General features: G+C 38.5%; 1 protein-coding gene across 6 annotated transcripts in view; it reads right to left on the bottom strand.

Annotated features, from left to right (window-relative positions):
- nalcn (sodium leak channel, non-selective) overlaps positions 1-25787 on the bottom strand; it is a 97019-nt gene that overhangs the window by 3275 nt on the left and 67957 nt on the right. For 4 of the 6 annotated variants that reach the window (XM_051904664.1, XM_051904661.1, XM_051904663.1 and 1 more), the window contains 27 exons: positions 24914-25055; positions 24548-24621; positions 20752-20853; positions 20546-20615; positions 20337-20428; positions 19760-19882; positions 19510-19566; positions 18692-18812; positions 17483-17614; positions 16921-17088; positions 16309-16413; positions 16109-16215; positions 13245-13365; positions 13059-13157; positions 12879-12972; positions 10880-10986; positions 10721-10795; positions 10465-10584; positions 9761-9829; positions 9489-9637; positions 9173-9266; positions 8864-8996; positions 5421-5536; positions 3885-4042; positions 3508-3658; positions 1325-1474; positions 1115-1229 (listed from right to left, as the gene is read on the bottom strand). In XM_051904664.1, coding sequence (XP_051760624.1) covers positions 1115-1229; positions 1325-1474; positions 3508-3658; positions 3885-4042; positions 5421-5536; positions 8864-8996; positions 9173-9266; positions 9489-9637; positions 9761-9829; positions 10465-10584; positions 10721-10795; positions 10880-10986; positions 12879-12972; positions 13059-13157; positions 13245-13365; positions 16109-16215; positions 16309-16413; positions 16921-17088; positions 17483-17614; positions 18692-18812; positions 19510-19566; positions 19760-19882; positions 20337-20428; positions 20546-20615; positions 20752-20853; positions 24548-24621; positions 24914-25055 — 3044 coding nt within the window. Of the gene's footprint in view, positions 1-1114; positions 1230-1324; positions 1475-3507; positions 3659-3884; positions 4043-5420; positions 5537-8863; positions 8997-9172; positions 9267-9488; positions 9638-9760; positions 9830-10464; positions 10585-10720; positions 10796-10879; positions 10987-12878; positions 12973-13058; positions 13158-13244; positions 13366-16108; positions 16216-16308; positions 16414-16920; positions 17089-17482; positions 17615-18691; positions 18813-19509; positions 19567-19759; positions 19883-20336; positions 20429-20545; positions 20616-20751; positions 20854-24547; positions 24622-24913; positions 25056-25787 lie in introns of those variants that run through there. The other 2 variants (XM_051904662.1, XM_051904665.1) reach the window with 2 other exon arrangements.

Below are 25787 nucleotides of genomic sequence, written 5' to 3'. Positions count from 1 at the left end.
GAGTGTGTTTATGGGAATTTTTAACCATTCTTCTAGAAGCGCATTTGTGAGGTCAGGCAGTGATGTTGGCGAGAAGGCCTGGCTCACAGTCTCCGCTCTAATTCATCCCAAAGGTGTTCTATCGGGTTGAGGTCAGGACTCTGTGCAGGCCAGTCAATTTCCTCCACACCAAACTCGCGCATCCATGTCTTTATGGACCTTGCTTTGTGCACTGGTGCGCAGTCATGTTGGAACAGAAAGAGGCCATCCCCAAGCTGTTCCCACAAAGTTGGGAGCATGAAATTGTCCAAAATGTCTTGGTATGCTGAAGCATTAAGAGTTCCTTTCACTGGAACTAAGGGCCAAGCCCAACCCCTGAAAAACAACCCCACACCATAATCCCCCCTCCACCAAACTTTACACTTGGCACGATGCAGTCAGGCAAGTACTGTTCTCCTGGCCACTGCCAAACCCAGACTCATCCATCAGATTGCCAGACAGAGAAGTGTGATTCGTCACTCCAGAGAACACGTCTCCACTGCTCTAGAGTCCAGTGGTGGCGTGCTTTACACCACTGCATCCGACGCTTTGCATTGCACTTGGTGATGTAAGGCTTGGATGCAGCTGCTCGGCCATGGAAACCCATTCCATGGTGCTCTCTATGCACTGTTCTTGAGCTAATTTGAAGGCCACATGAAGTTTGGAGGTCTGTAGCTATTGACTCTTCAGAAAGTTGGCGACTTCTGCGCACTGTGCGCCTCAGCATGCGCTGACTGACCCCGCTCTGTGATTTTACGTGGCCTATCACTTCGTGGCTGAGTTGCTGTTGTTTCCAATTGCTTCCACTTTGTTATGATACCACTAACAGTTGACTGTGGAATATTTAGTAGTGAGGAAATTTCACGAATGGGCTTATTGCACAGGTGGTAACCTATCACGGTACCACGCTTGAATTCACTGAGCTCCTGAGAGCGACCCATTCTTTCACATATGGTTGTAGAAGCAGTCTGCATGACTAGGTGCTTGATTTTATACACCTGTGGCCATGGAAGTGATTGGAACACCTGAATTCAATGATTTGGAGGGGTGTCCCAATACTTTTGGCAATATAGTGTATATAAAATTTGGTATAGACCTGCAGGCAGTCTCCACTGTCCCAGCTTCCTCTGGGGTCGGTCGGCGGAGTCCTGCCGGTAGCCGCTGCGGTCTGACAGGGTGGGGCTCAGTAAGGTTTGCAGGCCACTGTTCTGCTGGGTCAGGACCAGGAAAACCATTTTAAGTCATTTCATGAAAATAAAGTCTCAACGACACAAAATCTTTAAAGAACAGACACTAGTACGGTTACCTCTGGCTGAGTGGGATTGTCCTGGTTATGTGCGTTGGTGTCGTCGCTGGGAACGGTTGTCTCAATGCTGGGAGGGTTCAGCAGGCGTCGGAGATCCTGCTGTTGACTCTCTCTCAGACTGAGAATGATGCTACATGACTGCTGCTGTTTCTGAAGAAGGAAGCTGGTGTCAGTGTTTTCATTTAGTTCATCCTGCATGTCTAATATCAGAATCTATCGCAGTGCCAGTATGCTGATATGGGACTAATTCCACTGCACAATGAGAATAAAGGCAATTGAACTGAATATAAGCAGTTATATCAGTGATCCAATCAGTGGATCTGTGTGAGTTTTATAGCTTTGACTTTGGCCATGTTCATTTCCTACTCAAATCAGATTTCTTTGTGAGAAGAGATATTCAAGTCCCATTCAAGAAAAGTCAGTTCATTCGGTGTGCTTTTGAAACCTAAATGTCCTCAAACCTTGCATGGGCCTAAGTCAGTGTGTGTCTGAATCATGTCCAAATATAAGAAAAGGGGAAATGAAACTTAGGGACAGCTAGACAACCATCTAAATATAATAACCCCATGATATTGAGTAACCAACTAACTAATAAACACATGATTTGGGCAGATCTTGCTTTACCTAGTAACAGAAGGGTTTGACATATGAAGAACCAATCATATTGTAGGATGCTTTGCCATGCTCTTATCCTATATAAACTGTTGTATTCTTCTTGCTGGTGGGATTCTCTGTGATTGATATGAGGCCCTCCGGCCATGAATAAAGCGTATTCTAAGGCATAGTCTGGAGTCTATCTGGTTATTGCTGCGCAGCAAATTAGGGAGCACTAGGTTTAAAAGGGTCAAGACGTTGACCGAAATATTATTGGGTGTCGATTAGGAGACGCCCCAGGTAAACAGGTAAACTTAAGTCAGGTGCGTAGGGGAAAATCCACCACATTGGTCCGGCCAATGTGCATGTGCAGTTCCAAGCATGTGTCTTAGGACACTGATTGTTTCTAATGACATCTACAGTGACACACGATTTACACGATTGGCTCTTTTATTTAAAAGACGGGACTTATTCTGCCATATTCTGCAAATGGGAACTTTCTCCCATTCAGAGTAATATGAATGAGCAGTATTGGTATATATTCAGTCTTTGGTAATATTTATAGCTTGCACAAGAAAATAAAGCTGAAAAAAGTGGCATTAATGTCAATCTGTGGAGTTAGATATTGCATGAATTCTCAAACTGACTGTTTAGCTCCCACTGCAAAAAAAGCTTGATACATATCAGATTTATTTCCACATATTAAAGGCACAATATGTAAGATTTTTTATTAAAATATCCAAAAACCACTAGAACAATGTTATATATTTTGTTGACTTGTGTACTTACATTATCCCAAACGTTTCCAACAATGTTTACATCTAGAGAAATCAGTAATTTTAACCAGGACACAGAGTGTGTCATTGCGTCGCCTGTCAATGACGTCATATGCGCGCTACCTTCGATTTCCAGTTTTACCAATATCGATCTAGATTACTGCAAAGGGCAACAAGTCTCTCATATCAGCCACTGAGAAGAATGCACAGAGTAACATTATAACATAACTTTCAACACACTCAAATGTATTTAGTATGATTGTTTTAACCATATAAAACAGTGCTGCGTTACCCCAGATACACAATGAAAAGAGCGAAAGCGGCCGACTGTAGCAAAAGCATAATAAAAGCTCCACTGAACTCGAGATTGGTGTGCATCGCAGGTATCTATCATTAGCATTCGCTCCAGAGGCCTCGTCCCGCTCCCACGGCTCTCGACCCGTCCTGATTCATACCACCGCAACATTAGTAAAACTTTAATACATTAGCTCATCCACGAACATGATTTCTGCCCGAGTCCGTCGGATTCCATTCCATCGGCTGTGGAGCTGAAGACGACAATGCCCATGATTCACACGCTCATTCACGGCGTCATCAAGCTACACCTTTGCTTTGAATAAGCGACCTCTAGTGGCAAAAATTACATATTGTGCCTTTAAAATGGACTAGATTTGAATTGACAATGTCAGATTCAATGTGAGATCAAATCAGAATTGGGACACATTGAGATGTAGAGTGAATGGAGCAACTGTTTTCAGTTTAGTGGGGTAAATGTCATGACTCTCAGGAGTGTGTGAGTTTGTGTGGACTCACGGCTCGTATGCGTTTCAGGCACTTTTTTAACCACATGCGGATGGTTTGTTTGGCCACCTCCTCCTCTATAGTGTATTCAAGCTGCTCTCGTGCCAACAGCTCCTCCAGCTGAAGACTCTTCCGGATATCAACCGAGCGGTACGACAACATGCTGAAACATACACAATTAACACCTTCATATAGGCTACAGAACAAGCTTAGGGACCAATATGAACCACATAATAGCAACTGATTGACCCTTTCAGGGTTTGTTCTTTTTGGGCTGGGGAAGAAGATTAGTTTTGATAGTAACTCTATTCCAAAATAGGACATTTTGATTTGTCATGATATAAACTTGTTGTGTTTTAACAAAAATGAATACCACAGTCCTTTCTAACCTCAGTACATCATGGAAGGTGACATCTCCTCCATTGTGCAGACGCTCCATCTCGTAACACATGTGTTTGAAGAGAAGCTTATCTTTGTCCAGGTCAACTTCCAGACGACCCCTCAGCAGACGGAGCAGAAACTTCACCCGAGAGGTTGGAATCACTCCCTATATCAAAATCATCCAGATCTATTGCTGATGTCGGTTTCAGAAAACTTGTCATAATAGTAAATACCTTCTCAAACAGCAACAACAACAACAACAAAAAAGCTAAGCATTGTAAGAAGATTCTCAGACTGTCGCTCTGTTCCTAGTAGGCTGCCTATCTAGACCGCATTTTAAGGGATCAAAGGCACGTTCCTTTTATTAAATTCTAAGGAAGCATCAAAGGTATCCTTAGCAGAGCAGGCAATTCCAGAATGCTTTGTGATTAAGTATGAATGGTGGAATAGAAATAGAGATATTATATTTATATATATATATATATATATATATATATATATATATAAATAGTTTAATCTAAACTAAATTATTAAATTAAATTCTAAATTATTTGTATACACAGTGTATTTTTTTGCATATTAGAGTATTGCGCAATTAGCTTACCAACATGCTAATGACAAACTCTACTGGCCAAAACTGCATATATTTTTTTTTTTTTTTTTAACTTTTGGTTTCGTCCAAAATAGTTTTGGAGGACCAAAATCACTGACCGAAACAGTGACATTTAATTAGCATGATTATGCATTTTGACTCTGTCATTGTGCTACAACAGGTAAACGTCAGACACTTGTCCATGACCAAAAAGGATGCTAGAGTAGCAATATGTAAAATTATAAATAAAATAAAAATAGAGGCAGGCAGCTTGTTGTCGAATAACTTTACTATGACTGGTTTAATTTATCACCTGAGAACAAGACACATTTGTAAAAAGTTAAATTACCCAAGCTTAATTACCAAACTTTATTTTCGGCTTTGTTTTTCGGTTTCAGTAAAAAACCGCACTGCTAGTAAAAACCGGTTGCTGCCTATGCAGTGTTACAAATCAGCTTTTTGAGGTTCCATCACAGTCAGGATGACACCGAAGCAGATCACTAGATTTTGGACCAAAGCTCATGTCTCTAATTATGGACCTAGTCCTTCCTGTGCTCAGCTGTTACAGTCTTATGGTTTCAAGTGTTTCTAGCTGATCCCAGAACTGCTGGTTGACTCATTAAGGCCAGAAAATGACTGGTGTGCCTCATTTAACTCATATACACGAGCAGATATTACTGATCCTTCGGGGGAGGTCAAATCTGCACGCACTTCTCTCTGCTGCTCTCAATAAGGCTGTTTCCTCCTAATGAAGATGACAGCTCAACACCTCTCACTATCTGTGACAGGCAGTAATAACCTCCAATTACTCTGGAGGTGAGAATGTCGATGCGTGTGATTCATTCATTTGCAGCTTCAGAGCCGGTGCGGAAAGCACACATGGGTATTAACTCAAAATCATCCCCGCTGACAGCCGCTGATCACAGGCACGTCCCCTCCTCCTCCTCCTCACCTCCCGCTTGTCATCCACCATGTTCCAAATGATCTGGAAGTGACGCAGGTCGTTGTAGCTTAGCAACTGGTCCTCTTCGGTAGAGTAGAACAAAGAGAAATTCTCCACAATGATAGCTGAGGGGGAGATAAAGTAATTAGGGTTGGGTTAGCTTTCAGCTAGGCTCTCAGTGCTTAAAGTCCCCATGAAATTGAAGTTTTTTGGCTTTTAGTATGAATATGTTAGCCTTAAGGTTATCTGTAAGCTAGTGTGCTCCATAACAATGACAAAATGTACAGTCTCTCACTTCCGCCAATATGGATCAACAATGATGACATCACTCTGCACTTCAGCTTCTCATCAGATTTGCTGTCCAATCAAATGCTCTCTAGAATCTAAAGCGTCCCGCCCCCTACACTATAAATAGACGCTGAAGCTGGGCTGAAATCGTTCACTTGTTCAGAGAAGTACTATGTTCTATATGGTGAATGGCACATAGTGCACTATGCAGGGGATATGGAATGATTCAGACAGTGTAAATATGTTTTCCATTGGGGCGAATGAAATCTGGTTTCACGTTACTGTCACGCAAACCACCGCAGCGTGCACACAGTCTGCTCTGCTCCGGTTCAGAGACACAATAGCACAGAGCGGATCATATGCGAGTCGACACAGACCCCAAAACGTATCGGACCCATTTGAATTCTACACAGAATGCTATATTTTAAAGCGATATGGAGGAGATTTGGAGGAGAAACTGTTGACTTGACATTAGAAACAGCACTGATGAGTAGAAGAGATAAAACCGGTGCCATGCACCAACATAAATTACACACTTTTCAAACTACATGTCCTCAGCATAATTATGCTCACTGTTTTGCTTTAGTAACAGTTTCATATTAAATCCAAAAAGGGGACTCTATTAGACTGTGGCTGTCATAAGCTGTCAAATGTGGCTTTGCCAAGCTCAACTGCTCTCACCGAGCTATGATATAAATGAAATGCTATTGGCCATTTTTAAAAAGAGGAGGAGCTGCTCGATATGTCCCGCCCTGTCTTCCTTTTTCAGTAGAAATTACGTCAACACACTGAATAACGCTGCACGTTTCAAGGCAGTTCAGTGGGGCTTTAAGTATAAGGCTGAAAACACTAAACACTCTAAATAAGTGTGCAAATGCATAAATGAATACTTAGTTGATGCATTGAAAGCACATGGTCCTGTTGTACACACTTTGTGTTCATACAAACCTCAAGGGGGTGATAAGAGTCACATTACCTTCAAATGCCTCTATTAAATTGTCAAGCTACTGTATAACATGTTGACAGTTAATGCTAATGCCCACTACAGCACCCCTTGTGGGAAAGCTGGGAATGCAACACATTGAGTGACACATTTCAGATGTGAGTCATAAATTTGAGTCACACAATCACTGTGCAGAGAGTGTTTTGGGTCTCACTCTACTTAAAAGACCACCTGAGACTAACATGATTTTGCTGGTTCAAGCTACTGTAGTTAGTGTAGCTTTTGAGTTGGTCTAGCTAGTGGATCATAGTAACCATGGAAGTCTTGCTAAGCAGGATTGGGCAAAATTTAATTTTAATTACACTGCTGCTCATAAGTTTGGGATCAGGAAGATTTTAAAAGATTTAAAAAAAAAAAAAAGTCTCTTCTGCTCACCAAGGCTGCATTTATGTGATTAAAAATGCACATACAAAAAAACAGTAATATTGTGAAATATTATTACAATTTAAAATATCTGTTTTCTATTTGAATATATTTTAAAATGTGATTTATTCTTGTGTTGGCGAAGCTGAATTTTCAGCATCATTACGCCGTCTTCAGTGTCACATGATCCTTCATGTGATTTGCTGCTCGAGAAAGATTTATTATTATCAATGTTGAAAACAGTTTTTTTCCCCAGGGTTCTTTGATGAATAGAAAACTCAAAAGAACAGCATTTATCAGAAATAGAATCTTTTGTATCATTTTAAGTGTCTTTAGTGTCACATTTGATCAACTGAATGCATCCTTGCTAAATAAAAGTATTAATTTCTTTAATTCTTAAAAAAAAATGCTTACTGACCCCAATAAATACATTAAAATATTATTGATCCCAAACTTTTGAAAAAAGTCTCTTCTTACCAAGGATGCAGAGTAAAAATAGTAATATTGTAAAATATTATTACAGTTTAAACTGGTTAACTGTTTTCTATTTGAATATATTTTATAATGTAATTTGTTCCTGTGATGCAAAGCTGAATTTTCAGCAGCCATTACTCCAGTCTTCAGTGTCACATGATCCTTCAGAAATCATTCTAATCATTCTAACTTGGTGTTAAAGAAACATTTCTTAGTATCAATGATCAGAATAGTTGTGCTGCTTAATATTTTTAAAACTGTGATACATTTTTTTTCAGGATTCCTTGATGGATATAAAGTTCAAAAGAACAGTATTTATTTGACATAAAAAGCTTTTGTAACATGAAAGTATTTCCTGTCATTTTTTATCAATTTAAACAATCCTTGCTAAATAAAAGTATTAATATCTTAAAAAAACAAAAAAAAAAACATACTCATCCCAAACTTATAAATAGTGTAAATTAACCAGACCCCCCCAAAAAAAGAAAAAAAAATGATCATTTATTTATTATCCAACTTCCTTACATTCAAATTGCAATTATATATTCTGTTTGCTATATCACTTCAAACTGGAATAAACCATTTTCAGTAACACTTTACAATAAGGTTCATTAGTTAACATTAGTTAACTACATTAGTTAACATGAATTAATAATGAACTGCAGTTATACAGCATTTATTAATCTTTGTTCATTTTAATTTCAACATTTACTAATACATTATTAAAATCTTGTTGACATTAGTTCATGCACTCTGAACTAACATAAACAAACAACTGTATTTTCATTCAACTAATGTTAACGAAGATTAGTAAATACAGTAACAAATGTATTGCTCATGGTTAGTTCATGTTAGTTAATACATTAACTAATGTTTAACTAATGAACCTTATTGTAAAGTGTTACCCAATTTTCAAATAAATTGTGATTGTTGCACAAGCTATTTAAGCAGCCTGGTGTGAACACCAGCACACAACAACATATGCTGGTGACTAATAAGTGTGTACATCTGTGTAGTCCATAAACCAAAAGCAATAGAGACAGAGTGTTAAAGCTGGCTTTGACCCAAAGTGATTCAAAAGCCTCATTCATATTCAGCAGTGACCAGGGCTGAACTACGAGAGAAAGTCTTTTAGAGGAAGGAACCTCTCTGTTCTGGGAAAAAAGAGATAATAAACATTGAAGGACGTCAGGAAGAATAATGAGCAGTGATATTGTATTTTATGAGCTAGTTTGGCTAGCGTCTAAAGCGGGAGGAAATTAGATGGCACCCTGGGAGATGAAACAGGATATTGTGTCGGCGGTCAGGGAAAAGAGGTGCTTACCTACGAGCAGGTTGAGCATGATGTAAGCAATGATGACATAGAAGGAGCAAAAGTAAATGAGGGCGCCAGCATAGTTTCCGCAGTCCGTCTCCCAGTAGCGATGTTTGTCCGGGGTGCAGAATGGCGCCTGCACCTGGGGGACAAGGCAGACAAACAAACATAATCAACACATGGGGCTTGCAGCTGATGTGCTTTGATTTAAATAAATCATTCAGAAGTGTGTAGAATGAAACCAGATTTTTTTTTAATGATTTTCACAGCAAGCACGCTTGCTTGCGGGCAAAACGGGGCTGCCATCCAATCTCTTACCATGCAGTCATGCATGATCTTATTCCAGTCTTCACCTGTGACTATTCGAAACAGTACAGTGATGGCTTTCCCCGCGGTGGAGAAGTTTGCGTGCCTGTGGGCGAAAGAAGAAAAGGTAACAGCTCAAGCAGAGTCACTTCCTCTCATGCTGTCAGCTTCACCTGAAAATTGATTCTACCAAATGCAAGTAGGGCATTCAAGCAAAACGTTTAGACAATTATATCAGTGCTGTGGGTAGTAGTAAGTGTTACAAATCTCGCCTCTGGTACGCTGACACAGTGAAATCATTGCCTCCGTGTGTCATATGACAGCTCACCTGTTAATGTTTTCACCGTATTTGACAGTGCCGAAAAGGACGACGCCAGCAAAAGCGTAGCACAGCAACAGCAAGAACATGCCCACGATAATAAAGAAACTCTTGTACATGCTGACAACCACAGTTAGCAAAAGCATCTTTAACGTCACCTGTAAATACAAGACAGCTCAGTGGTGAAGGAAATGCACTGTAAGGTTTGAAGTGGAAGAGGAAATATAATTTTTATGTTATGTTGCATATTTTTACAAGCATAATCATTTAGGCATACTCACATGCTTCCCACATATGGTGAAAAACCTGAATACTATCACACATGTGCCCATCATGTATGTGTAAGCATTCTAAAGAAAGAGAAATTCATTTGTAAAATAATGGACATTAAAAAAAAAAATCTAAGTGCTGTAATGTACATCACAAAACAAAACAAAACAAAACAAAATCATGTATATTAAATTTAGATCATAATAATTGTACCTCTGTGAATCTGAAATTGAAACAACAGATCATTGTTTTTTCTACTGTTTAAACAGCAGTGCCTTTTCGGTCTGACATGTATGATAGGCTTCAAATTTCAATTATTTTGGTATCGGAGTTTACTAGAAATTATTTAACCTTTTGTGTAACAATTGTAGATGTACACAATCAGTTTTTATTGAATCATATTTTTTATTTTAGCAAATGTTATATTCATAAATGTAAGTGCCTTAAAACAAAGCAATTGTTTAAATCTGTGAGTTTTACAAAAATTAAAGGTAGAGGAAAATTGTTTCCTTTAATTTATCAAAAGACCCCAATAAATAAGCTGTTGTTTCCATTCATTGTTTTGTTCATTTGAAAAACATTGTTTTATTTTTGTGTAGTGCTCTTTTATTGTAATTGTGCAAGAAATTTCTTTAAAAAGAAGCTCAAATCATTATGGTAAAAGGTACAATAAAAAAACCCCTTTGCTGAAAATGCATGACATTTTAGTGTGTACCTGTAAAGCAAAGTGCAAAACGATCCATATGACTCCCAGGGATGTGACGAGTAGGTCATATCTGTTTCTCCTGCTCTGCCAGTATCCGGCTGGTGACATAGCTATCAGCTTCATAGTCACCTGAAGCAGAGGAAATTTAATTATGTCATGACCGTACAATACTTCAGAAAGACCTCATGAACTGCAGAGCCTCTGGTGAATTTTAAAACTTGCTTGGGTTGACTCATGAAAGATCAGGAAACAGTAACACCATTACCTCCAGAACAAAAATGAAAGTGAAAACCACAGACATTGTGGCTAAAGGAAAAGTAACCAGGTCCCCTTCATCCCACTGTAACACATAAACAAAAAATAATTTGTAATGTTAGTGCTAAGATACAACAAAAATGTGTTTTGTTGCTGTAAACTTCCTCACCTTAACAGACAGAAGGACAGACTGTGCTAACACCAGCACTGCGATACCTCGCTTGAAAAAGGGATGCTGGGTGATGTCGTACATTTTGGCACGGAATCCACCATTTTCTGTAAAGGCGAGAGAAGGAATTTCAGTTTTGAAAGAACAGAAAATTAGGGCTTTTCAGAATGAACCGGTACTGTTGTTATAAAACAAAGACTTGGTTAAAATCCCCTGACCTTCAGAATAATTTCTGTGCTCTCTTTTATCATCAATTAAAGGACTCACTGAGAGAAAATCGTCTCAACTGTTCATTCAATATACTCGGTAAGAGCTTTACCCTTGGCCTTGCTTTTACAGATCCGCCGCATCATCGTTTTGCTGTCTTTTAGCTTAAGGTCACAAGGTCTGAGTGTCATTCATCATACACTGTAATCACAAGTTCATTTCAACAGCCACAGAACACAGACAGATTATTTGAAGCTGGTTTCAATAGAGTTGGAATTGATGTGGTTACTCTGCCGAGTGCTGACTAAGGTATTGATTTTTCTCTTATTCCAGTGTGTAGACTACCTGGCAGGAAGCACAAAGGAAGCTCCGTTGACTGCCATTCACAGCTCTTTATAACTATCCTTCATTTTAGTTCATATACGGCATGCACTGAACATTATTGCAGAAGTATTATTTTAGCATTATTTATATACTATTATAGCATTTATCACGATTTACGGTCTCTGACGCCCAAACACTTTTAGGGCAGAAAAAAAGAACCTTCTATGGTTGGACTGCTAAATATTATTAGTAGTAGTAGTAGTAAGGATGTTTGCGTTTTGAGACTGTTTGAGGGAAATTTAATTTAAGTCAGAAGGTTGCATAACTTGCAATGTGGCAAAATGTATTTTGTTTTGTTTGAACAAAATTAGATTTCAGTTATCAGTATTGGAGGAAGAGCACGCTGCCTCCATGCTGATAGTGAAAAGCCCTTGGTTCAGCCCATTGTTTACAAAGGCGGCATAGATGAACAATTCTATTGTAATTTACAAAGAACTGCAGCATGTTTTTCTATTGGTTAAAATGATAATTGAACAAGCCAGACGTACTTAATGACTAGAAAAGAGAAGAAAAGCACTGAAAATCTGTCCATTGCAGCCCTTGGAATTTGGTTCAAAACATATCAATCAAATATGTCAGTAGATTGGAGAATTTTTGTGTCTAATTGCCACATAAAATATGCCTGGATAATTGCCTACTATGATAATTGTGTTTATTCTTTCCTGCTGTTATGAAACATGTCTTTGAAGTGTCTGTTTCCAGGCAAGCCAACGGCAGTCAAACATAAAAACATAATGAGCTACTGCCTTCACCGCAGAGCCTGCGACTGCCAAATCAATCAGTCAGTCAATCTATGGGAGACACAGGGAGAAAGGCTCTTCTCTCTTTGGCTCTAAGGTGCCCACGGAGCCCAAAGTCATTCATACTATAGGCAGCTATAACTTCTGACTCAGAAGTGAAGTGGTTATTATCAAGTGTGTGATTGCCTTGGGGGTGTACCCACCGCTGAAAGCTTAAATTTAGTTTGTTCTCTACTATGGCAGAAGAGAGCTGATTAAGTGCTTCAGGAAACACATGCAAAGCAGGGATGGCTCATTAGCCAGGAGAGGAAGAAGGGAAGATGGAGGGAGGAAAAAAAAAAAAAAAAGAAAGAGATAAGAGACTGAGAGGCTGCTGCTGAATAATACAGTACACTCGCTGCTCTGGTGACGTTTATCCAGTTACCTGCAGAACTCCTTTTGAAAGACGCTTTACTTATCTTCAGATGTTTTTGATGGACAAAATATCAAACAGGCTGATTTAGTTTATACTTTAATGTAATTAAGATATATTATTATTCTTGTTACTCTTGCAACTACTATATTTTCTGTTGCTCAAACACATGGTGGAGTCAAAACGGCAATAGAGCAACATTATGGTGGTGCACAAATAGACATTTAAATTCTGGAGACCTCCAGTGAGTACTTACCTGGACGTGGGGGGAGGTGGAGGGGCTGAGCAATCTTCAGACGACTTTTCAAATCTTCCCATCTCCTCTGATCCACAGTCAAAAGAGCTGTGCCCTAAACAAACACATTTAGCACATCTGATCAGGGAACAGCCAACAAACATAGCTACTAATCAACTAACAGTAAGAAAACTGCCCTACCTTATTTTCATTAAAGTTGGCTATGACAACACCAACAAAAAGGGTGAGCCCAATCATACAGCCCAGGAACACAAAGACATGGATGTAGATGCCATGAATCTGAGACAATCGAATGTCCTGATCAGTACAGTCCAGATCAATCAACTTAGTAGTATAGAGGTCACTGTTAAAAAAAAAGTAACTTACCGGTCCCACTCTGTGTATGATGACGTCTCTCACCTCCACCCAACCCTTCAGTGATAGCACCTCAAACAGAGCCAGCATGGCATTGCCCACATTATCGAAATTGAAGTTTCGAGGGTTTGCCCTAAAAACAGAAGTAAATTATATTTGGGTGAAAGATGAAACAGACATTTATTTGTTATATTCCCCATACACATTACAAAACAAAAATTTCAGTCCCTTCGTGTAATCTTAGGTATTATTCGGTATCAAAATGTTATGGTCTCTGTCTGCCTGTCTGTGTGTGTGTGTGTGTGTGTGTGTGTGTGTGTGTGTGTGTGTGAGGACTGGGGACATGCTGCTCTACGGGCTGAACACAAACACAAAAATGCCTTTCCTGTTACCACGCACAGTGCTCAAAGATAAAAGAGTGACAATCTTTCTCTCTCTCTCTCTATTTTATTCAGCCTTAGCAGAAACCTTGACCGTTCTAGAAGTGCTATGGACCCATGTGTGTGTTTTGATGGTCTTCATTATTTAATGTCTTACAAATAATTTGCCATTGTGTTGCCACAAATCTCTAAAGCAATAACAGACTCATTGGTGTGTGGGTGTATGATTGTGTGCTGTTTGTGTTTATGCCTGAGGGAAAGATATATCAGCCCCCTGCTTTGTGCCCACGACAAACCGTACAACTGTACTGCAACTCTGACTATTGCTTATGGGGAAATACATATAAAATATGATGAAAATGTGGTGCTGTTTATGTGATGAGAACATTCATAATACTGGTTTGTGCTGCCACAGATGAGATGTTACTACAGGGATTTTTTCAAAAAGACCTCAACACTGAAGGTGTGACAGGTTCGGTTTGTATTGAATTATTCAGTGCTTTTAAAAGAAAAGTTTGTTTGTGAAAAATGAATGTCCAAACTATTTTTCTTTCAAATGTTCTAATTTCATTAGTCAAGTTGATATCAAAAATGTTTATAAATTTCAAATGTTTAAAAATTTTCTAAAGAAATTTGCCACCCATGCAAAAGTCACTGGTGGTTTCCAGGGCATTGCTACTGTATGTGGTTGCTAGGGTGTTGCTAGAGTGTTCTGGGTAGTTGCTAGAACATTGCTATGCTATGATGTGTATCAGAAGGGTGTTCTGATTGGTAGCCAGGGCATTCCTATGTGGTAATTTTATTCTAAGTTGTTACCACACAGTATTCTGAGTGGTTACCATGGCATTTCTATGTGGTTGCTACTTTGTTCTGAGGACTTCTGGATGGTTCCCAGGGCATTGCTATACAGTTTCTAAGGTGTTGCCACCTTATTCTGGGTGGGTGCCACAAAGTTATATGTGGTTTCTAATTTGTTCTTAGAAGTTGCAATCATGCCCTGAGTGGTTGCCAAGGTGATCCTATTCAGTTTTTAAGGTGTTCTAAGTTGTTGATAGAGGATTCAGGGTGGTTGCCATGAGTGTTGCTGTGTGGTCGCTATTTTGTTCTGAGGAGTTGCTAGAGCAGGGGTACTCAACAGGTGGCCCGCATCCGGCCCGTCAGCATTAAATTTGTGGCCCGCGTCATGCTAAATATGAATGTATTGTTATTATAATTTGCATTCAAACCGACCGATAATATTACTTCGGTTGTTCCGCATACACTGCGCATGACGCATTTTGCATGTGTGTTTTGAATAGTTTGTGCACTAATTTAGTTGTCCACAAGGTGTCAACACTGAAACGGGCCATTGTTTCACAGTCTGAAAAGAAACGGAGAAAACAGAACTACAACAAACACAGTAGTGTTTATATAATAATAATTAAAGCTGCAAGCAGCGATGAAAGGGTATTGGGCTGTTACATCTGTCTACCGAATTTCATACCTGTACGTGAAATGTAGCATGAAGGGTGCTTAATTGAAATTTTGTAGGTGGCGCTATCGAGCCATTTTGCCACACCTAATTCTGAAACCCGTATCTGCCGTAAATTTTCACCACTTCTGACGCATGTGTAAAGTTTCATGAGTTTTCGAGCACGTTTAGGCCCTCAAAAATGTGATTCATTTCGGAGAAGAATAATAATTGGCCGAGCAATTACAATAGGGTCAATAATGAAACCTTTGTAAGTGAGCCTGAGTATAAATAGGCATTATAAAAAGTATTAAAAAGGTGCAATAGAGTATAAAAAGTATCAAAAAATTGAGCAACAGCCAGACCAGAAATTACTTGTGATAACAATGCAGACTTTTCACTAGGAAAAAGGACTTCTTTTCATCAGTTCTTAAGTTTATTTGCTCAGTAATGTTTTTCCTTATGCATTTGGGCCTTTTTATCATACTCAGAGTATGAATGCATTGTTGCATTAAGAATACATCAAGACAAACTATTAATCCTTTTTTAATGACATTTTTTTCATGTTCAGTGACACTATAAGTAGGACAACCATTAAAGGACAAGTAAGTACTTGTAAATACTACAAATATTGTCTTAACTAGGCCTAAATAAAAGTTTTGCGATCCAAGTTGTATGTGGTCCTTTGCATTTTATGTAGTTTAAATGCGGCCCTCTTGGCCTCCGAACTTTAGTACCCCTGTGCTAGAGTGTAAGTGGTTGTATACTGATCCTTACTAGTCTTGTTGATATTCTGATCCCTAAATATGACTCGGGTCCCTTATTCAATGTGTTTCTATTGGTTTGTACGCCTGTTTTATCAGTGGACAGACAAAATTCAATATATACTACATAGAAAGTAATAACACATCTCAACAAGTCACACAGTTTGAGTTATCATTGATGTTTGTACAGGGTGGAGTAATTTTAAGTATAAGAAACAGTTAAAGTGATGCTTGCCTTGAAAAATATATATATATAGAGAACATTCTTGTTCCGTTTCATACCAAACTCTTGGCACCCAGAATCCTGGTTTCTTCTCCCCTGGCCTGAGCTTTAAATTCAGGTTTTTTGAAATGCTCACATTGATTCTAAAGATGCCGTGGCAGTCTTCCTGAAAAAGTTCACAAAGCACAATATTTTAGTGAAGTACAAAAGAGCCTCCACTCTGAACACAGTTTGAAAAGTTGCAAGAATTGCCTTATACCTTGCTGGATATATGGGGATCATTACATTTGGCAAGCTTTCCAGCGAAGAGTTGCACCCCAAAGGTTGCAAACACCAGCATTAGTGTCAGAAGAAGAATAGAGACCTGTTTGGGAAATCAATAATCCAGTCTACAGCAAAATGGCTTCCCCACAAAACCTGGTCATTACATTACTCTCATATACAGTAACACTATACTAAGCTCACAGAAAAGTACCCAACGGGAGCAAAGCTTTAATAAAGAAGGTCCATAAAAAATCTCCAGGACAAATACTGCTGCATTAATGCATTACATTCCCCTACTGCAAAGCTTCTTGCCTTGCAATAAAGGGGACATATCACGACAAATGTAAAATAAAGGAGTTTGATGTACTATGCAAAAATATGCAAACCTTTTTGTCCAAAAGTATAATTAACTGAAACAATGAAATGACATTGAAAACTTATGTGAAACTATAATGCTAAAACGTAAATGTTGAAAGAATATGACCACTTTAAGCAAAAATGCTAGCACAACCAATATTAACAATCAAATAATGATTCATAATAACCAGTCATCTCTGCTCTCTTTTTACGGAGTGACTAAAGGCAGGAAGTGGACCTGTTTACTCACCAGGAAGATCTCTTTAAAACCCTTAAGGACTTCTCGAACCACTTTCCTCATCTGCGGCACCAGTTTAAAGATACGCAGTGGGCGTAGGCAGCGTAGCATCATGAGGAGCTGGGCACCAGACTCAGGGGGCACATTGTTTGGTAGCCAGCATAAAAATATCAGACTGACCTACAGAGTGGGCAGAAAGATCACCTTAAAGGGCACAGCTCTTCAATGATTCCCGATCTTGAACGTGAAATCACTAACTGCAGATGATTTTGCTATGTCACATTTATATTGCTTCATTAATATAAATGCAATAAGTATTACTTATTAGATAGTCAGCACTGGAGGTGTAGGCTGTTCTATAAAATGCAAAGAATGTTTGTGTGAAACTGGCAGAATTCTTTTGAAACGAGTAAACAGGATGACTGGGTCATTTAAATGAAGCACTGTTTAGGGTCATTAAAATGCAATCTTCAGAGCCTCATTAGGGAAGTGAGTAATCAGATCGAAAGGCTGCCATTCGCATGCATCGGAAAGTGGGTTTTTCATTGGAGAGCAGCTGAGAATGGAGTTTTACTAAGTAGATGAAGATGTCCATGACGCCGCCGAAGTCTCGGATGACTGCAGTGGGAGTAAAGAACAGACCATCTGCCATGATCTTCAGGTTCAGCTCAATGCTCATGAAGATGACGAAGACATATTCTCCGATCTGCAGGGAAAGGGGTGGTTTAGTTTACAATAGCATACAATGAAAATGAGCAGTGTTTCATGTGTTTCAGTGATTTTACCACAGGTATATGGTGTTCTTAAGCACAACGCAAGGTGAAGTGCCTAAAGCCTGTGGTAAAGTTCGGCAACATAGAGCTTTGAGTGGCTTATTTCTTTTAAATAGTTACATTTTATTGGCAATTTATCAGCAATTCTTCTGCAAAGTAATATTGTTCATCAGTCTAACAGTAAGCTGTTTATGGCTGCTAAGCAATGTAGAAGCATTAATAAAGAGCATGTGGTCACAGATGTGTGTTTATCTGTATTTTATAATGACATTGTGTTAGCAGTCACATTTTTTATCTGTATTTTACTGAACAATTCATTTTGTAATTAATTTTAACTGCAAATCAGTAACTATTAAAGTGAGCTTATATGTGAAAGTGTACATGTAACATACTAGTGCTATTGACATGATTTTGGGAAACAGAAACAAGCTCTATTCAATCTGTAGCTAGCAATGTCACTAATATTTCATCACAACAAAAATACTGTAACTATAGGTCATAACATTTCCTTGTTTGTTGGCAAGTTAGAGCAGCTTTTAAGACTGGAAGTGTCGAGACACATAACTGAGGCCAGGATAAAAATCTTTTTCTATGCTTAGAACAGAAATTTCCCTTGAAAATATCTTTATCAGGTAAAGATCAGGTCATCCTTGACAGTCTGAAGTGGAGTGTCAATCAGTGGTATAGAAAAAGAGACAGACATTCAGGAGCAGCAGGTCAATCAGTTAAATCATTCTGTCTCATAAATGACAGCACAAAGGCACCCTAAAAACATTCACATTCAAAGTCAACATAAGTGAATTCCAAAGTAGCCTAAATCAGTGGGGATCATTGTCAAATGTGCTCAAAAGGGCAAAATTAGTTGGAGTGGCAATCAAAAGTGTTGGACTGCACAAAAACGAGACATGATGACCAGCCTTCAGGAAAGAGATGAGGAATATTTACAAGGTAAAAAAGTTAGTCAGGTGTTTTGTGTGGGATAGAATGGTGACCGGTTGGGTTTAGAATACCTGCAGGGTAGGGACATGCATGACCCTAGTAAAAGGGGACTCAAACATCATGGAAATACAAGAGCAGATGGTGACCACGATCATCACCCAGTCCAGATAGGTTACCAAGCCCAGCAAATCACTGGAGAACACACACAGACACACACACACACATGCAAGGTTTAGTGCAGGTTGAATGTGCCAAAACATGGTTTTTCTACTCTGCATTTTTCCTACTCTTTTCCTCCAGTCTGAGCTTATGTAACTGTCTTAATTTTGCAGATCTTTGGAACTGGTGAAATCTTTCTAGGACACTGCAGCCCAAAAGTTTAAATCTAATCCCACACTACAGTAACTCACCCTGGCATGTTTTACAGATCAAAACTTTACAAAGACCATTCTCATATTACATTTGTAGAATCAGAACAGACATATAAATTAAGGAATCACAAGAAAACATGTTTTGACCCCCAAAATATGAGGAACAAATAAGAAATACAAATATTATTTTGACATTATTTTTATGACAATTAAGCACATTTCTCCTCCAAATTCTCATTACTGTAATGCTTCTAGAAGTTGTTTACATTTTTAGTTTTTTTTTTTTACTTTTTTGTATTTTTCACTATTTCAAAATAAATTCTACGAGAATGTATTCATATTTTACAATTTAAATAATTTATTATTTCATTTGCATTACATAAGTAAGTGTAAATAAAAGTGTATGCTGCTATCATTTTTTATATTGAATTTCACCACCCTTTCCTGAAAATATGAAAAATAAATCTGTGTATATTACCATGCTATCATGCAAAAGCCCTAAACATTTACAGACTTACTATAATTGATGGTATTTTGTGCTGTTCACTGCACCTGTATTGGGATCCGTTTTAGACCTATTCATAAAAAGCCCATTAGCACAGTGTCAGCAAAAAAATGGAAAACACATACACACACAACAGTTTGTGAAACAACATGGCATTTTTTGTGATTATGGTACAAAAGGATTAGTCATCTCTTTGATGCGTATGAAAATGCTACTGTAACTAATAATATAATGCAATGGATTTGTATTAGTTTTGGTCTTACACATTGAAACGGGCCCGGACAATCATTCGGCAAAAGTTTCGAAAGCGGTGCTCTCTACCAACAATGAAGAGTGGCTTGTCAAAGTATGGATGGTTTTCCCGAAGTTCTTCCTCTTGGACTTTTCTGTGAATAACCCCGCCCCCCCCCCCAAAAAAAGTATCAGAGACATAATAATAAACCCTTTTGAAATCTCATCTGCTTTTACACTCTCAAGGAGGCTTTGGAATACAAAAAAAGAGTATGAACATAGAAAGATCTTGGATGCATAGAAGGGACATTATATTACTTTTTTTAAAACAAACTGTATCTGTAAATCAGCTAAAATGGTTTCACTTTTATAGTCTCTCTGTACATGGCAAATAAATACAGCCAACCAGAAACAAAAGCTTTGTTTCTGTGTAATATGTCTTGTTGTCATATACCGATAGCACTATGCCACCATCAGCAAGCAGTACAAGAGAAAGATAAGGTGTAATAACTCGCACATGGCATATTTTGTTTGGGATGGGGGGGTGGGGCGATAAGATCTGTTTAACTGACCGCATGCCAAGGCAAGTGTACGGAGTGACAGAAATACCGTTTCATCTCAGCCTGCTCCTTTTTCTCTTGTATCATCTTGATTTCACTGTCCTCACGCTGAGCATTACGGTAACGGACCGTGCTGGAGTGCTGCAGAGTTCACACGCATGTCAGAGATCACAGATAGACAAAGATAGCACTGTCAGCTATTACTCAATGATATCTGTGTGTATCCAAGTGTGTGTGTGTGTGTGTGTGTGTACTCACGTCCTGAGTGAGTGTTTCCAGGGATTTCCCTCTGCTGATTCTCTGGCTGGTAGAGCCGTGTCTGAGGGACCTGTGCCAAAAAGAGCGAGTTAATGCAGTGCACACTAGCATAGTGTAGTGCACTTCATTAATATGCATCCATCCAGTGCTCCTTAAATAAATTAAATAGATGATTATGTGAAAGCATGTTAATGTGCATTCCCAACCGGCGTTCTTGGCGGATGTGATGCTGGACACTGAGTATGGATCTCTCTTTAGTTGGCTGACCCTCAAAGGAACCACTTAGCATACGTTGTCTGGTGCAGGCTCTGCAGAGAGACAAACCATAACTAGGTCAAGAGCAAATTAATAAATTATGACAGTGTGGTATTCTTTTTTTTAAAATGCAATCATTTGCTTGTCTTTCTGTCCATCCATATTTTAAGATAACTTTAAATGTCAACTGACTTCTAATTTAAGTGTTTAGTCTTACTGCATATGATTCATTAGAACACATTAAAAGTTTTCATAATCAAAATCTATTAACTATCTCCATTTAGAAGTCTCATCCTAAATTATTTTCACTGAGTATTCTGTTTCACTCAGAAATAGGTCACATTACAAAAGCTAATGTGTTTCAAAATGTGTTTTGAATGTTGTTTTTAAACGAATGCATTTGTTTGGGTACAGTACTTCCACCCTGTATGTATTCAATGTTGGTCCAGGCTGGTTTATGATGATTAGTGCTGGTATAATGCTTGTCTAGGTGGTGGACCAGCATAGTCATACTGTTCTCAAGTAAATCTGAGCTGGGGTAGCTTGTCCACCAGCACTCCACCTTCCCATGCTGGGACCAGCAAATCAGCAATCCCTGATGACCAGCAATGGTGGATTGTTCAGCATTACTCAAATGCAAAAGAGTTTAACATACTGTAAATGTATAGGATTATGAGATGATCATCACTGAACACCCCGCAAGCTATGCCACTATTGACTGTCATGTACTCTGTTGTGCATCCGACACAGCAGATGGCTCTTATTAGCTTACACTGTGTTGTGCAGGTGGAAACAGTTCTAAGGAACAGGGTGCCCATGGAGAGGAAACTAATTAATCCTTTTTTCAGAGTGGTCAAATGTGACCTGTGGTGCACTAAAAATTCAGGCTAACAGTGAAGTGAAGATGAAGCAGTAGGAGGGAATTAATCTCCAAGGAAAAAATTGGCACACTTAATATAGGTATACAAGGTTACATGTCTACTAGGCTCAAGTTCTAGTTCGGACAAAAATTTTATGATGATCAGTTAACTCCATTTAACACAAAGTAACATTCAGTATGCATATGGGACATTCTCAGGAAACAACACCACTTGTGTTTTCCCATGAGTTAACACTGATTCATTTAACAGCATACTAAATTTAGTTACATTACTTGGTAGATTAGCTCTTGGATTTTAAATTTAATCAGTTTATTGTCCAAACTAGTTGCTTATTAGCATGCATATTACTAGGATATTGGCTGTTTATTAGTACTTATAAAAGCACATATTAATGCCTTATTCTGCACGATCATATTCAACATCCCTTAATCCTACCCAATACCTAAACTTAACAACTACCTTACTAACTATTAATAAGGAATAGTTAAGTAATCAGGAGTTTATTGAGGCATAAGTCCTAGTTAATAGTTACTTGATAGTGAGAATTTGACCCTAAAAAGTGTGACCGAAATATAAAATTTCTCCTCATTCATCACATTACATTTCAAAATGTAAAAAATCTAATCTAAATTTAGTTTTTATTGAAATCAAAATACTACGCTTTTACTATGTAGTTGTTTTTCTAAATTATTTATGCATTTTCTGGAAAAAAATTTTTTTTAAATACTGTTTTTGCAAAAGAATACTAACAATTAATGTGGTGTGATATTTTATGATATGGTACATTTAAATATATATTTTAAGTTATGTGCATTGGATTTGAGGTGAGAAATTATCATTTCTGGAAAGTCCAACAGGAATAGTAATTTTCCTGCATTTTTCTCACACAGACTGCACCATTTTGTGAAGATGACCCATATTTTGTGTTTGTGCAGTGGCGTAACTTTGTTTTAAGAAGTGGGTGGGACAGGAATGCGTGTGTGTAATAAATGCTCAAAATTTATTGACATAGACCTCATGTTTAATATTATAGTTTCGTCCTTACATTTACTACAATACAATATATTGTTAGTTTTGAAAGTATTTACATTAGCCAATAAATACTTTGAACCGCAAATATTGGATTGTCCTGACAGATGAGGGGTAGGATTTTTGCTCAGCGTGCCAGAGGTTCTGGGTTCTAATCCGCTCTCCTGTTATTTATTTTATTTTTTTCTCATTAAAACCAAAGATGTTCATCAGTGATTGTATATCAAGAGCAGCGACACATTTATGTGCATTTTGTTTGTGATTTCACCGGAACGAATAGAGTCTTCGGCCGCAACAGTGATAGGTCGAAGCACTCGTCCGTGTGAAGACTGCGCATTGTGCACGAGCACCAAGAGAACGCTGTTACGCCTCCGACAACAGCGGCAACGACCACTCAACATCATTTCAAAAACAACACATCCCAGCATCAGATCGCCTATTATTTAACACAAACGAACAAATTGCTAATCAACTAGAGATGTTTCTTTTGATTTAGATACATCTGTGCCGCAAGATGTTTCAAAAAGTGGTGGGGACAATATCGACCCTGCCAAAAAGTGGTGGGGACATGTCCCACATGTCTCACCTGCAAATTACGCCTATGTGTTTGTGACAACTGCTTAAACACGTAACAAAACATGCAGATTAAGTCTTTGAAAAAAACAAAAGAAAAAAACCTGCAGTACTATTTATAAGAACAAGAGATCTGTAAAAAATGAATAGTCCAGAAGCCCCTTGTGGTGTTTTCTGACAGCTTATTAAAAGCAAATCTTTCAAAGCTATGTCAAGATGAAATGTAACTGGTGAGACTATTGCTATAATTGGTATTGGGAGATTGTTCCGCCACTGAGATCCCATTGGCTGTTTATGCTCTGAATCAGCGCTGATCTATGCATGCTTTGAAAAGCCTGCTGCTCACCTCCGCCTCTCTATTGTCCATTAATTGCAGAGTCATGTACCAGAACACAGCTAATGACAATTTCAGCTTCAAGAGAACATGTCGCCCTTATTTATGGCCACTCAGAGTGATGAGTGCCTGGCTGATGAAGAGTGTGTGTGTGCGCATGTGTGTATGCAGACAGACCGAATGCCCCAGACAGCACAGACGACGTGGGATGGCTACTGATGTGCCGTCTGTCTGCTTAGCAGGAGGAGGAGGGGTGGACAAGGTGAGGTGTATGAGTGTGTGAGTGTGCGTGTAACACAAGGGAGGTGGGGGACGGCATCGACGTGACCTGAAACTTAACGACAGAGAGAAGCGGTTGAAGCAAAGTGTGGGAATATCTGGCTGCATTGCTGCCAGATTTTTAAATATTCATTTGATCGTTCATGCTCACAGGTGATTTACTAACAGTTATATTATCTGCTCTGACTGCTGGGCTGGCTGGATGACAAACATGGAGTCAAAATCATGGAAATGGAGGTTTGAAATGAAAACACATTTACCCTGTATAGGAATTAATTGTTGGTGGCAGCCAGAGAAAAAAAAAGCAATGCCGTTTCAAAACACAGAGAATTACATATCTATAACATGAATAAATATCCTAATCCAAATTCACTTCAATGTTTCTGCTTGGTGGAAAAACCAGTGGGTCTCATTCACTAATTGTGTGTATGCACATAATCATGATTCATACAGTAAATAAATTTGCCCTTATTACAGATCAATTAGTTTGGACTTTTTTAAATGAATATATGGTAATAATTTTGTAGCCCTGCCAGGACAATGCTAAGCATTATATCATAATATCAGTCTCAGTCATAGAAGTATTAAAATGAAATAAATAAATAAAATAAAGCTGATAAACAACAAGTTGCTGAAAATCATAAAGCTCACCGCAGAATTTTATTGACAGTGGTTTCCTTTTCTATGAGGTTACGGGCTCGGATGCTAAATACTGACTTTCGGAGCTAGGAAGAAAAAGAGGTTTACACAGTAAGATGCACACAGATCAATACGCAGTATAATTTAAACATATACATTTACAAACAACTACTGTATAATTATGTGGGTAAAGCTGAATTTGATATCAGCAAACAAAACATCCCAATATAATCAACATAATATTGTTATATAACTGCTGGTTATTTAGGTCTTGTTGCGTGGGAAATAGATCTGTTCCTTTCAGAACATTCATAAGCTGATTGTTTGGTCCCTTTGTGTATTGAGGGGGCAGACTGTGGGAGTGATGGAGTGTGGTACCTTCTGATCTATGTATTTATTATCCTCAATGGCAGACCTCTTGGAATGGTCGCAGGATGAGGACGACGCTGAGGGAAGGCGACGGAACAGACAGCTGGGGTCCTGCTGCTGTCGGTCGATGAACTGCTTCATGAAGCTCTCCCTGTGGCACACGCCCACGGGCACGCATAACGAAACAGTCACACACAAATACACAAGGGACTTCATGTTTTCAGAGGATTCTTGAGGACGAAGTAGGAGGCATTCAGAGTAAAGGAATAAGTATCTTTGCCAGTATGCTTGTTGCTTTTAGAAGAATGAATCTTTCAAATGTGAATCCACAATTCAAAACTATGTTTTAAAGGGTTAGTTCACCCTCATGTCGTTCCACAACCGTGAGACCTTCGTTCATCTTCAGAACACAAATTAAGATATTTTTGATGAAATCCAAGAGGTATCTGACTCCTCCATAGACAGCAATTTAACCACCACTTTCAAGGTCCAGAAAGGTACTAAAGACATCGTTAATATAGAAGATATTATTGAATAAAGTCGATATTTTTGTTTTGTTTTTGCGCACAAAAAGTATTCTCATTGCTTCATAAAATTGCGACCATTCCACATGGACTATTTTAACAATGTCGTAATTTTATGAAGCGACGTGAATACTTTTTGTGCACAAAAACAAAACAAAAATATCGACTTTATTCAATAATATCTTCTCTTCTATTTTAACAATGTCTTTAGTACCTTTCTGGACCTTGAAAGTGGTGGTTAAATTGCTGTCTATGGAGGAGTCAGACAAACTATTTTCATCAAAAATATCTTAATTTGTGTTCCAAAGATGAGCGAAGGTCTTACGGGTGTGGAACGACATGAGTAATTAATGACAGAA

Source organism: Ctenopharyngodon idella, chromosome 9 (genome assembly GCF_019924925.1).
Source record: "Ctenopharyngodon idella isolate HZGC_01 chromosome 9, HZGC01, whole genome shotgun sequence".
Lineage (NCBI taxonomy): Eukaryota > Metazoa > Chordata > Actinopteri > Cypriniformes > Xenocyprididae > Ctenopharyngodon > Ctenopharyngodon idella.
The sequence above is the reverse complement of the archived record's forward strand: the minus strand, read 5'-3'. Positions and strand labels throughout refer to the sequence as shown.